The sequence below is a fragment of the Mauremys reevesii genome, linkage group 7 (genome assembly GCF_016161935.1).
Source record: "Mauremys reevesii isolate NIE-2019 linkage group 7, ASM1616193v1, whole genome shotgun sequence".
NCBI classification, from domain to species: Eukaryota; Metazoa; Chordata; order Testudines; family Geoemydidae; genus Mauremys; species Mauremys reevesii.
In genome coordinates this window covers 107,467,535-107,481,899 of record NC_052629.1, presented here as the reverse complement: position 1 = coordinate 107,481,899, position 14,365 = coordinate 107,467,535, and the positions used below count along the sequence as shown (strand labels likewise).

The window sequence follows — 14,365 nt, the reverse complement described above, 5'->3', positions numbered from 1 at the left end:
TTGTGACTAATTTTTACTCCATTATCACCTATGTGTACGTCTCACAAGGATTATGAATCTTGACAAGTCACGAGCTTTCTGTAGATCTCTTACATGTTTCTTTTTATGGAGAAATGTCCTGAGAGACACATTTGGTGCAGTGAGTTTGTAAGGGTTGAGGTGAGAGCTGTTTGCAAGGAACAGGGGACCTTTTGCCGAGGGAACTTTACTACAGTGGATGGTTTATACCCTGAAGCATGAGGATTTACATCCCTTATACATTTTTCACCTAACTACCTCAAGGACCAGGATCTGGCCCTCATTAAAAGTGGCAGAATTTTAAAAGAATCAGATAATTCAAATACATAGAAGGAAACAACACAATAGGAACACAAAGGGCGAGATTTACAAAGGGCTGAGGATCTTTAGTCTAAAGACCTAGTTGGAAGATAGGATACTGGCCAAAGACTCCCATTGACTTTTATGGGCTATGGATCAGGCCTGTGGTTGAGTAAACTTGAATCTAAGCTATACATAATTAGATATTTATTGCTCTTCAACAAGCACCTCTCTGAAATAACTGAAGGCTCTTAAAAACCTAACACAGCATTCTGCAGCTTTCTGAAAAGCTCTAACACTTTTCTGAAAATCACCTGCCCTATGAATTTAGTCTGTGCTAGAGACTCTGCCGTTTTTGATGGGATTTCTTTATTATTTACGGTCAGAAATATAACTGCTTAGTTACAGTAAAGTAGCCTGATGATATTTGAATCTAATTTCTTTGCAATATTGACCCTGTAGATCTTGGGTCATGTTGTCTGTTATACTGCAAGCAATGTTGACAGATTCTTAGATTAGAGATGACAGCAGCTTTATAGTGCTGTGAATCTGTTTGGTTTATAAGGCATCTTTATCGCTGCTCAGGCTTCCTTAAGGAAAAGGATTTTGATCCCAATAAGAAGGAAAAAAATGCTCATTTTAAGATAGTTTTTTGTAAAGAATTTATTTAAACAATAGTCTAAATCCAGAGACACTCCATGGAGTGAAGTTACTCCAGATTTACACTTGTGTCAATGAAATAGGATTTGACGCTCAGATTTTCACTCCTGTAACTAAGATCAGACATGACTGCATATGTTGTATCTCATTCATTCCTGAAGATAACTTTAGATAGCAAGCCAAAAGTCAACCGGTGACTGCAATCCCTCATAGAAGAGTCCTTGGATGAAATTCTGGCTCCATTGAAACCAATTCAGTGGAGCCAGGATTTTACCCCTAGAGAATTTAACAGATAGTTATAACCTCTCTGTAGGTTTTTTGATCCATCATTTAGAGTTTAATAGAAAATTCTGCAAAAAAGCTACAGAAAAGTTCTCTTTTAAATTCAATTCAATGGGCATTATGGTAATTTCTATAGAAAGCTATTGGCTTCATCCATATTTGGTTCTATAGGATTTTTCCATTAGGGATTCACATGCCAAATGCTGCCTTTTCTCTCCCAGATCCAAGGCCCAAAAGACAGTGGAACTGGTACAATTGTGCTACTAAGTCAAGGGCCAGCTCACACACCAGGGATTCCCGATCCCAAATATACACCTCAGACGATGCTCCACATGGATTCCATTCACAAATTAGTTGGAGTAGCAACAAATACAATTTTGTAGGGCCAGATCAGGACCAGGTGACCTCTGCACATGTCTGATATGGACTTAAATCCGGTGCATTGTAATAATGTCCAGTACACCTTCTGATCCTGGTTTCAGGATAGCACCCTGGAGAACAGTTAAATGCTAGTGGCAGATGCAGGAAAGGGACAGCAGCATCCATGCAGATCTGGCGGCTGGTTTCTGTCAGCAACTACTACAGAGAGAAAACAACTTTATCATTAAACTCTTTGATAACAGTACAGAGAAACAATATGCAAGGCCCATTCTGTGTTTGTGACAATGTGTTAATTCATGGGAATTCAGAAGAATGTTAATTTTACTTGGTTCCATCCCTTCATTTGAAAAACTCAAATTAATAACTTGGAGTCAAAGCCTAAAAACCAATATGCCTTTGAGTAATTCTTACTCATATGAGTAACCCCACTGAGGTGAACAGGACCACTACTCTCAGTAAAGATTACTCACAAGAATAAGGATTTTGAAAGAGCTAGCCCTTTCTTTGCACCCTACTGGGACTTAATTAGCTGTGTGTGTTTTAGAGTCAATTGTTAATCTTCTTGGGTCTATTTGCTGGTGGTAGGGATAGGACTAAAAGCCTTAGAAAAAGATATATCCCTCCCCCGCCCTTCCCCAAATACCTTTCTGTCTGACCTCTTTAAAAAAAAAAAAAAGTCAGGTTCAACTAGTGATGCTCTAATTTACATTTTTCCTTGAGACTTCTTTATATTCTTGTACTTAATTTTTAATACAGTCCATTAACTTTCCAAGTTTGGCTCTCTGGTATATATGTTGACCAGTACTATGTGGAAATATTTTAAAATAGATAAATTCTTTAGAGAGGAATTATTGCCAGTTATAATAATAAAAAATACATAAGTGCTTTATGTAGCATTTTGAGATCCATTGCTATGCCTTATAAATTCTAGCATATGAACAGCGTCTCTAAGAAAAGAAGATGGAATTAGGAGTTAAATAGAGTTTTTGTAGCCACTCAGGATATTGTGTCAGATTCTCAGCTGGTATAAATCTAGCCCTGTGTGCTCCTTCCCCACCCCCATGGTTTTGTTTCCTTAGCATGGTAAATTACCTGTCCCTTTGCCTTTACTCTGCACTGCTTGCTTAATATAAAGGCATAGGAGCATCTCAGTTTAAGCAGGGGAGAAAAAAAATAAAGCAGCTCCTTTCTGTGATGCATAAGATCCAGTATAATCCCCTTAGGGGATGAAAAATAGCAGCATTTGGAGTCCAGGGCTAATACAAGGGGGTTGGCAACAACTGTCAATTTTAAAGTACGTCCAAAACTCAGATCTCTGACATCAATGAAAAAAAAAAAAAAAGCTACCTCAACTAAATTAGCTCAAAGCTATTTGCATAATGGGTCCAGAGGCGGCACAATATAAGTAGGGAGGCACTAGCCATCCAAAGAGAACTTCGCACCCGTTCTATTGGATACTGCAAGTGTCTGTAGTAAAGAAGGAAAACTCTGAAGCTCAGATGTGCAAATACATCTAAAGAAGGAATGAACTGAAGATCCTCTTGGGAGAAAGATCAACCAAACCCACAAAACACAATCCAGGTAATTTATACATTTTTAAGCTGCCTACTTTAACTTTTCTTCTTAAGATTGTACTGGACAGCATAGCATTCCTCAGCATGCCACTGTTAGAGCCACTATTCAAGGATTTTGTCAGAGTAATAGAAGCCTGCCATTAAGAGAGTTAACACTTGTTTTCTGTTTAGAAACTGGTGTATTGTCTTCTAAAACTTTTAGTAGAGAGGGTGTATTCCTTTCATTGAACAAGTCTGCTAGGGATGTTATTTAGCTAAATGGGATGTATAGTAACATAGGTTTCAGAAATGAACTTCACTGCTTGGTAAATAAATGATCAGAACTTAGAGAAAATGTACTAGGTGCTTCAGAAGTTCCAGAGACAGATCAGCGCAAATGTAGATACTATTTTTATGCATGTGCGTTGTAAAATGTGATATTCTTTGACTTGACCAGAAAGTGGTAGGTGCTTTCCAAACACAGTAGACCCTGACCTAAGAGTGCACAATTCTCTCTCTCTCACACACACACACCCTATTTTGTGTGTGTACCCACAAGAAGGAAAACTCAGTTGCTTATTTAAGGTGGATTTCTAACTAAAGGCAGAACAAAACTGTGCTGCAAACCCTGGGATTATTTTAAAGCAGTCCTTTAGTTTAACAGAGGGAGTTATTTAATGAAAGCCGTCCTTGGGGCAGGTGTACGTACATGTGTAAAATACAAAACAATATGCTAACAGTTTCAAAAGGGAAGACTAGAATAGTCTGATCAAGAGATATTAAAAATGCTAAATGTATATGACATTTAAAACCCAAATAGCTGTTCTGTACAGAAAGTGAACTAGCCCTCGACATTACTTACAAAGAATTTACAAATTCTTTGGAGCACATCAAAACAAAGTGAGAGAGAGGTCAGAAAAATTAAAAGGGACAGGAAATAATTTCCACGAGACACTCCAGTCTCTGCGGCAGCTCAGAGCACTTTGTACTTACCCAGGCTTCTTCCTGAGTTACTGGGTACGCTGTAATTGTTGTTGGTTTTGTTCCATTGCTCTCCCCTGTCCTTTACTTTCCCATGAAAGCTGCAGGAACTCCTCTCCCACAATGACATCCATCCGGCTGCTGCTGCTCTCCCTAACTCTCTCCAGTGTCTGTGTCAGTCTGGGGCAGCCCATTCCAGAGGCAAACGAGAATGGAGATAGAAGCCATTTGGATGACATCCTGCAAAGGGCAGAAAGCATCATCCTTCGGTCTATCCTCAAGAAAGCAGAAGAGGAGGAAGAGACTAATAAAGGTAGACGTGACATTGGTGCTGTTAGCACGCTACTTAGAGGGCGATCTTTAATTTCATTGTGCTTAGTTCCTAGGGTCTATTTTTCTTTCCTGAGAATAATAAATAAAAGGGGGGAAGAGTTAGGCCAGCTGTGACACAGAGAAATCAGGAAAAGAGGTTTTCTTCCCTAGGGAGCTTTACTAGCCTGGGAACTGCTGCACCAGATCAGACCAATGCTCCACCTAGCCTGGCATCCTGTAGAAGATGCTTCAGAAGGGATGATAGAATCACTGTGATGAACTTGCCTGTAGAGAAGGTTCCTGCAGGGGCAGCTCTAAAGTTAAAACAAGGCAAGCATATTCTCAGCTACTCCCTCCTTGTCACCTGGACATCAGATGCTCCTTACCACTCACACTCCCCCTGTCGGACAGCAAGGGGTCAAATTTCCATGGAGTGCCCAGGCTGCCTCTGGCAACATCTCACAAATCCTCTGCTCCCAGCAGCCACAGCAGCAGAAGCTGGCCCTGATCGGAAGCCTGTGGAAGAAAAGGTGCAGGTAGCTGCAGATCCTGTTGCCGGAAGCAAAGGGAGAAGGGAGCTGGCCCTAGAAAGCCCACCCCCACCTTCCTAGAAACTTACTTTTCTTTTTTTAAATGAAAGGGGAGATTCTCAGGTAGTCACATGAATCCAGGAGCTGGGGCTTTAAGAAAAGGTATAAATATTGCAAGACATGCAATAAAAATCATAAGAACTGGCTGCACTGAGTCCCCAAACTTTCAAGATGTCCTTTACTCCCCTGCCTCTACCTGCCACTCAGCCCTACCACCTCCCCTGGCATGCAGCTCCTGCCCTGTACCCACCTCTGCTGGCACTGCAACTAAGCGCCTCCCCCTGCCCCTGCGCATGCATCCTCCAGCCCCTGGCCTGACTCTACAGCAGCCCCCTTTCCCAAATTTCTATGGAGCAATGCTCTAGAATAGCGTATTGGGTCCTATCATTGGATTCCCTCCCAATTCTTTTCCAGACTGGATTTTTTTTTTCTTTCAAACCATCCTTGCTGAAATGATCATATGTCAGTCTGCACTTGGCTACCCCGTCCAGAGTAACCCCATTCCAGTCCACAGAGTTGCTCTAGGTTTACAGTGGTGTGACTGGGAGTGGCATATAACCCTATGCTCCCTCCAGAGCTATAATAAATATACCCCAGGGAGCTCACAGTTCAGCTTCCAGATGAATAATGATAATCACGAAAGTTCATTAACGCTGGTCATTTCCTTGGACAGAACCAAGCGCTCCTCAGCCAGACTGGTTTTCCAAAAGACAACACCCTGGGAAGAGATTTCCCAGTGACCTAGAGAAGAGGCAGCACCCTGGGAAAAGGGAAGATGAGGAAGAAGTGTCTTATGGAGAAACTCAGAAGAGACAACATCCAGGGAAAAGAGAGGAAGACGATGACCTTGGCAGCGACATGGAGCTGCAGAAGAGACAGCATCCTGGCAGGAGGTCACTGTGGGACCAGTATGTTGATATCCCTAGCACCCAACTGGCCTATCTGAATGAACTATCCAAAAGGCAACACCCAGGCAAGAGGTCTCTGATTTACAACAAGCGTCAGCATCCTGGCAAGAGGAGCTGGGATGACAAGCTGGATCTGGGCGACCAAGACATGGAGAAACGCCAGCACCCTGGAAGAAGATACATGGATTCTGAAAGCCCAGATTATGATGCCCCCTGTGACCTCCAGGATTCCTTCAACTGTAGCAAAGGCAGCTTCTTGTTCGAGTTACTAGATAATGTCAACAACGGCAGAGTAGAAGAGAAGCGGCAGCATCCTGGGAGGAGGTTTGCTTGGGAAGGTGAGGCAGGAGCAGAGGAGTGAGAAAGGGCGATTGCATTGGCCATCATTTACATTTGATTCAGTGTGATCTGCCAGGCCACTTAAAGTTCTGTTCATCCCCCCCCCCCTCCCCGCTGCTGCTGACCTGCCATATGAGTAACTCCTTAGAAATAAAGCTAAAGTCCCCGAGGATTAAAGCCCTGATTCAGCCAGATACTTAGGCATGTGCATGGTCCCACTGAAGTCAATGGCACATCTCACATATTTAAAGTTAAGGATGTGCTAACTTTGCTGACTCAGGGGCACTAGGCTTAATGCTGCCAAGTGCTGAGTGCCTTCAACTCCCACCAACATGGAAATTGAGGGTGCTCAGTATCTTACAGGATCAGGCTTACAGGATCACCAATTGTATCCCCTGAGGACTAGAATGGCCCCGTTATATGAGTTCAGGATACTAGATGATGAAGCAGAATAATTACATGGCTCTTCTTATGCAAGTGACAACAAGTGAATACAAGTGAATTTACAGAGAGGGAGAGAACAACATATGAAGTGATTTCAAAATGAAATTTAACAGGGTTTTACTTTTAAATAATACATTAGTGAAACATGTATGCTTATGCACTTCAGCCTATTCTGATAATAAATATTAATTCCTGGGCAGAGAGAGACTATGCGCGTATGTAACAGACTGGATGTTTAGCTTTAAACCTTGCCTTCAAACAAACGACTCAAAACCAAACAATATTTCATTTAGAAAACTACAGAACAAGGACATTTAACGTGTCATAACAATTCAACAAGTTGAGAAGAGCCGTGTGTGTGACTACATAGTAGGGTCCTCTAATCAATACATCTACATTTCAGTCATTTGATTTGAAACCGATGTCTTCTCTTTATTAGATAGCGACATTTTAAATTGCAACAAGCAGGCATTTTCTCCATAGGAGAATTTTTGTTGTTCTTCTAATTAAGTTTCTCCCCCTCCCCATAAAAAAATGTTTTCACTTTATGTGGTCTACAGATTCTGCAAGGTGTTTATTTAGCATGAACAATTAATAAATATCAATAGTCAATCCCATTGTAACTTCGGGTGTCCTTTATGGTTGTGCAAATGCAATTCAATAACATGAAAAATATCAAGTCCTCTTGAGTTTAAATTAATACGAAAAATATTTTTCTAGGAATCATTATCTTGCATCCTGGTGGTTACTACATGTTTGTATATAGAACTATTTTGCTATTGAAGTGGAAGGCTGATTTGTACAAAAGATAGTACAGTCCCTTTTGAAACCTTCTACTTGTGTATTATAATAAAGATATGCATCTGGAATAAACCCACAAGCATCCTTGTTACACAGCTGCACAATGAACTTTGGTTATTTGAGTCTGAGACTTGTACACAAAAGGATGTTTTAGTCTGAGTCAGACTGGTTCTACATAACATAAGAAATTTTATTTCTTTGGTACGTGTACAGGTTGAACCTTGAAACTTCGGTCAATCTGTGCAGCATGGGTATGTGTCTATACAAAGACACCCTCTCATGCCAGTGACAAGAGATGGAGTAGCTCACCATTCTTTAATGCTTGGACAACACTTAATGCTCTGCGCTTAGTAACCAGTTACACAGGTGTAACTAAGATTGGAATCTGACCTGGTTACTGCAACTGCATGAACAGATTGTGCATTTGAACACACACATCTCACATTAGATATCTAAACAGTCATTTGCACATGTACCTACAAATAGTTGTATGTGTGTTTGTGGTGACATGCAAATTGGCCTGCAATGCACACCACCCTAGGTTTATTATTAAAATCAGACACTGCGCAACTCACCTACTTCACAGTGTATCAGCAGCAGAGCAAAGAATTATTTCAGTTTTGGTACTAGAAGTGCTGACTCCATATTTCCTGGCCTTACCTCTAGATACACTGATTTTCTTGATCAATAGACATTTATCAAGTGATGCTGAGGTCATCTGCTATGTTAGAAGTAGTAGCACTATTGTCAGTATAGCCCTTGGCTTTTAAAAAAAATCTGTTTTTTCAAAGCAGATTTATCCTACTTGATTAATCTGATCAAAATATTTTAATACAAAACTTCCATCCTATAACGTAGTGTTCCTTTTCATAGGATTCCTATGATATAGCTTTTTTTCCCCCTGAAGAACTTCACTGCTTAGACATGTCGGTGGTGCCATATGGGTGTGTTACCCTGGAGAGAAATAATTAGCAATCTTAGCAAGTGTCACTGAAGTTAGAGGTTCCCAAGGCGACCCACATGCAATGTGGTCAATCAAGCAATTTGCATCTTTGGAGATAATTTGTCCTGTTATATGCCTGTGATGACTGGCAGGCATCAATTACTGGCAATGACTTTCTAATTAACAACTGGCGAGTAAATCCTCAAAGCAGATAGATGGGTACATCTTGTACACTTCGACATCCATTGGCATACTTTGTGCATCTGATGCCTTTTAAAGGAGGTATTTCTCATTTTGTAATGGAAGAAAGGAATTAGTTTAAAGACATTTTCTTGTGCATTATTCCATGCATCATTTCCGATTAATCAGGCTTTTTAAAACAGGGAGAACCCTAAAGATATGACATGTGACCACCAACATGTGCCTTAACAAGTGCAAAATAAAGAAATGGGGCTAGAATGTTTTTCATAATTTCAGGAATAGACAAACATTCCATAGCAGCAAACAAAACACAACAGAGTCCCACAAGATGGGGACCCTTGTGAATCTACTCCAAGAACGCTGAAGGAAGAACATGCAAGAAGCCAAAGTTTGGGTGAAAAAAAATAGGCTGATGTAGTTCTGCAGCTGTGGAGCCTTAGGGAAATTATCTGCTGGTCAAAATTATTTACACACAGCTACAAGGTAAGGTGCTAACCGCGAATGAAGATAAGAGGGCACAGTCAGAAAGTCAGACATCATGAAAAATACTTTACCTCTATTACTAAGAGCATTGCAGATCATTAAAAAGGTAAAGAGTTTAAAAATCCAATTTACTCTTCATTCTGGATACTTTTTGGTTTTGCACTTTTCTCTCAGAGGCGAGAATGAAAAATCAGCAATTCAGTTTCACTTTTTTCTACGATTGGTTTTTATTTCAGGATTTCAGCACTATCAGGGGGATGCTTATTTGTTTAAAGAAAACCACCACCTCCGTTAGATTTCCTTTTTAAAGGAATTATTTCTGTCAGCATTAGATTTTGTAAAAGCTTCTTTTTGGGGGGGAAAGAGGGGGTGTATAAATTTTAGGCCAAATCTGAGCTGACAATGTTTTACATTCAATCAAGTTTAGCACATCTTTTTTGTGACTGCAATTTTTTATAATTGGCATGAACTTTGTAATGAAGTGCTGCTAGCGTTGAACTAAGCCAGGCTTAATGTAAGCAGAATGAGATGTTAGGAAATCTTCCCTCACACAGTTCTGCCAGTACACCTCAATCATTAGCCACAGCTAGGGCAGGCTGGAAAACAATTCCATTTTGCAAACAAATGTTGAGGTTTCAAAAAAAAAATCTCTGTTCCATGGTGGCACAAAACCAAAACCTTTAGAATTTTGTCATGAAAAACAGATACCGAGACACCCCAGAATAGCTAATAGCCTGTTAGTGCACTTACAGAAGTGGAAGATCCCGTCCAAGGCCCTGCTGTGCCATGAAATAGCATTTTTCAATACGAAAAAAGTTTCACATTTTTTTTGACCAGCTCTTTCCACAACACTCCATCTGCTCCAGTGCCGGGCCCCTGAAAAGCTCTGGAACAGCTCCTGAAAAAAGGGATGCTCAAGCAGAGACTAAACCCAGCTGAACCTGCTGGTAAACAGGGAGTGCTTTAACCTGGTGGTCTAGTCAAAACTGGGGTCAGTCACGGGATTCCACTCAGGAAAGCGCACGTCACTGGCAAGACAGTTTGAGTGTGTCTACACCAGTGGTTCTCAAACAGTGGGTCGGGAGCCCAAAGTGGGTCGCGACCCCTTTTTAATGGGGTCACCAGGGCTGGCTTAGACTTGCTGGGGCTCATGGCCAAAGCCCAAGCCCGAGCGCTTCAGCTCTGGGGAGCAGGGCGCAGGTTACAGGCCCCCTGCCTGGGGCCGAAGCCCTCGGGCTTCGGCTACGACCCCCTGGCCTGTGGCAGTGGGGCTTTGGCTTTGCCCAAGCCACTCCCTCCCCAGGTGGCGGGGCTTGGGTGGGCTCAGACGTCACTCCCCCCTTCTGGGGTCCCATAGTAATTTTTGTTGTCAGAAGGGAGTTGCAGTGCAATGAAGTTTGTGAACCCCAGTCTACACTTTGAGCTGGAGGTGTGCATTCCAGTTCAGGGAGACAGACCTGGGCTAGCGCGTGCTAAACAGAGTGTAGCTGTGGCCGCATGAGGGGCTAGTCTCCCTAGTGTGGCGGACAGGTACGTATAGGGAAGGCTAGCCCTCCTGCCACTCCACCTTCACTGCGTTTTTAGTGCACTAGCTTGATCAGAGCTAGTGTGTGTGTGTCTCCTCTCCTGAGGCTGGAATTCACACCTCCAACTTGAAGGAGAGAGATCACGGCTGCAGCTCACCCTGAACTGTAACAGTAGTACAGTCCCATTTGAAATGCTCTTCCCAATGTCTGATATCAGCTGTGAAGTGCGCAGGTTGGATGATGAAACATGAGGTAATATTAGAGAGGAGCCTGAATCAGAGCTCCGGATCTGAAAATCCACAAACTTTGTTGGGAAGGGGGTGGTTTGGAGTGAGATCCGAACTCTGCACTTCAGTATAATTGCTAAATAGTATTTTTTCAGTTACATAACAACCTTCATCCCATACATATACAAGCATCATTGAACCTATTGCTGAAGTGCAGCTACCTCTGAGGTGCAGGGTGGCAGCTACTCTCAAGCCTGGTCTACACTAGGCGTTTAAATCGGTTTTAGGAGCGTAAAACCGATTTAACGCCACAACCGTCCACACTAGGAGGCACCTTATATCGATTTTAATGGCTCTTTAAACCGGTTTCTGTACTCCTCCCTAACGAGAGGAGTAACGCTAGTATCAGTATTACCATATCGGATTAGGGTTAGTGTGGCCGCTGATCGACGGTATTGGCCTCCGGGCGGTATCCCACAGTACACCACTGACCGCTCTGGACAGCAATCTGAACTCGGATGCAGTGGCCAGGTAGACAGGAAAAGCCCCGCGAACTTTTGAATATTTCCTGTTTGCCCAGCATGGAGCTCCGATCAGCACGTGTGGCGATGCAGTTAAAAATCAAAATAAAGAAAGAGCTCCCGCATGGACCATGCGGACGTGATCGCTGTAAGGGCAGGCAAATCTGTTCTATCAGCGCCCGTTACAGAAGACGAATTCAAAATCATTTTTTAAAATCTCCAGAAAGACGCCATAGCAGGGCTCAGCGCACTGCCGCGCGTGACAAGTAACGGAAAGCCAAAGAATCAAATGGACGCTCATGGACTGGAGGACTCAAGCTATCCCACAGTTCCTGCAGTCTCCAGCATTTGCATTCTTGGCTGAGCTCCAAATGCTTCTAGGGTCAAACACCGTGTCCGCGGTGGGTCAGGGCATAGCTCGGCAATTTATGCACCCCCACCCACCCCAGAAGTGAAAGGGAAAACAATCCTCTCTTGACTCTTTAACATGTCACCCTATCTTTACTGAATGCTGCAGATAGATGCGATGCTGCAGCACTCAACACCAACATCCTTGCTCCCCCTGCTATGGGTGGCTGATGGTGCAATATGACTGGTACCCGTCCTCATCATCAGCCTATTGGCACATGGGGCAGTGCAAAAGGACTGGTAACCATGCCGACTAGCATCAGTTAGGTCAATCAAGGGCGCCTGGCCCTAATTTTTCCTGGCAGATGGTGCAGTATGGCTGATAACCATCGTCGTCATAGCAACAGGGGGCTGAGCTCCTTCATGTGTAAAGAAAAGATTCAATTGCCCCTGGACTAGCAGAGGGATGCTGGGCTCCTCTCCTCCACACTCCTTACTGTCCTGTCTGGACTATCATAGCAGCTGGAGGCTGCCTTCCACTCATTTCTCACTAACAAGTCAGTGTGTCTTATTCCTGCATTCTTTATTACTTCATCACACAAGTGGGGGGACAATGCTACAGTAGCCCAGGAAGGCTGGGGGAAGAACGGAATCAACAGGTGGGGTTGTTGCAGGAGCACCTGTGAATAGCATACAGCTCATAATTTCTGCTGGATCTGACACAGAGCAGCTGTGCTCTCTGGTTCTATGATACAGTAGTTCTCAGTACACTTGCCCAAATTCTAGACAGGACTGATTCTATTTTTAGATACCAAAAGGAGGGATTGACTCAGGAGTCATTCCCTGGCTAAGAACAGCCAGCACTTATGACAGCAACAGATGGAGCAGTGCAAAGGACTGGTAACCATGCCCATCTTTTACCAATTTATGGATTGGTAGATGGTGAAGTATGGCTGATGACCATCTCTGCTGTCATGCAAAAGCAAAAGCATGCTGCTGTGTAGCGCTGCTGAATCGCCTCTGTCAGCGGCATCTAGTACACATACGGTGACAGTCACAAAAGGCAAAACAGGCTCCATGATTGCCATGCTATGGCATCTGCCAGGGCAATCCAGGGAATGCTTGTCTGCCGTTGCTTTCCCAGAGGAAGGAGTGACTGACGACATTTACCCAGAACCAATGATTTTTGCCCCATCAGGCACTGGGATCTCAACCCGGAAATGCCAAGGGGCGGGGAGGCTGCGGGAACTATGGGATAGATAGCTACCCACAGTGCAACGCTCAGAAATCGCCGATTTAATGTGTTTAGTGTGGCCGCGCGCACTCGATTTTATAAAATCTGTTTTACAAAACCAGTTTATGCAAATTTGGAATAGTCCCGTAGTGTAGACATACCCTCAGCTCTTAGTGGGGGAGGAATTTGGCCAGGACCTTGGGGCAGAACCCTATTCTTATGAGAGATCTAATCACCACGCACAGCAGATGGACCCAAGTTTATCAGGTCTCACCAGAAAAGACACAGAATGCAGCTTCTCAGCCTTGAAAGGCTGCAAGTCTGACTGCACCCTGGTGGCCCCATCGAGTCTATGTATTTCAAATCTGATACTGCAGGCACTAGGCTAGCCCTCCAGGTGACAGTGTTTAATAACGCAAACAACAGAGCACGTAGGGACAGAGATGGAAGTGTCAGTAGAGAGTACCAAAGATTGTGGCAAGCCTGAGAAGAGAGCTCAGCAGGCAGAGTTGGGACACTATTAATCTCCTCCATATGCGTTTGTATAATTGCAGGGTAGTGGTTGAGTCAGTGAGATCTTTAACTGTCGGGCCACTGCACACGCATGATTATTTCTAATAATGTCAACCTTGGCTCAGTGAACCTCGTTCCCTTTGAAAAGGCTCAGAAATCCAGTCAGAACTATGGCTTGGGAAAAATAAACCCTGAACTCTAGTATCAGCTTCTCAAGAAGGCAAGAATATATCCTGATATCCACACCAGCTCTTGGTTAGGACCCAAATTTAGTGGCCATATTGGGTACTGAGCACTTCTCAAAATCTGGCCCTTCTTTAGGTGCCTAATTAGGAGCTGAGCTCTTTCGAAAATATAGCCCCAGCCAGTGCGGGGTGCTGAGCCCTTGACAATCTGACCCAGAGACATTCCTCTCTCAGTATAAACCCAATATGCCCTATGAGTATGAAGAGACTCGTGTTCCCATGGTGTGAGTGTCAGGAAATGTTCTCACCTTCTTGAGTAGCTGAGGCTAGAGATCAGGGTTTATTTTTCCAAAGCCATAGTTCTGACTGGATTTCTGAGCCCTGGTCTACACTGGGGGTGGGCGTGGGGAGGGGAAATCGATCTGAGTTATGCAACTTCAGCTATGTGAATAATGTAGCTTAGATCAACTTACCATGGTGTCTTCACCGCAGTGAGTCGACTGCTGCGGCTCCCCCGTCGACTCTGCCTGCGCCTCTCACAGCGCTGGAGTACAGGAGTTGACAGGAGAGCACTCGAGAGGTCGATTTATCAATGAGCCAGGGCCAACATCATTA

General features: G+C 43.4%; 1 protein-coding gene and 1 long non-coding RNA gene across 6 annotated transcripts in view; one reads left to right on the top strand and one right to left on the bottom strand.

Annotated features, from left to right (window-relative positions):
• Positions 1–963: 963 nt before the first annotated feature.
• LOC120409577 overlaps positions 964–14,365 on the bottom strand; it is a 30,533-nt gene continuing 17,131 nt past the window's right edge. For 3 of the 5 annotated variants that reach the window (XR_005601356.1, XR_005601353.1, XR_005601352.1), the window contains exons 2-4: positions 4,874–5,003; positions 4,188–4,415; positions 964–1,839 (exon numbers count right to left, since the gene is read on the bottom strand). This is a non-coding gene — a long non-coding RNA (uncharacterized LOC120409577). Of the gene's footprint in view, positions 1,840–4,187; positions 4,416–4,873; positions 5,004–5,106; positions 5,168–5,683; positions 5,838–14,365 lie in introns of all 5 variants that reach the window. The other 2 variants (XR_005601354.1, XR_005601355.1) reach the window with 2 other exon arrangements.
• Positions 3,040–7,333, top strand: TRH (thyrotropin releasing hormone). Its single transcript, XM_039547919.1, has 3 exons — positions 3,040–3,222; positions 4,277–4,488; positions 5,751–7,333. The coding sequence occupies exons 2-3, from the start codon at positions 4,299–4,301 to the stop codon at positions 6,344–6,346; spliced, it is 786 nt and encodes a 261-aa protein (XP_039403853.1). The 5' UTR covers positions 3,040–3,222; positions 4,277–4,298; the 3' UTR covers positions 6,347–7,333.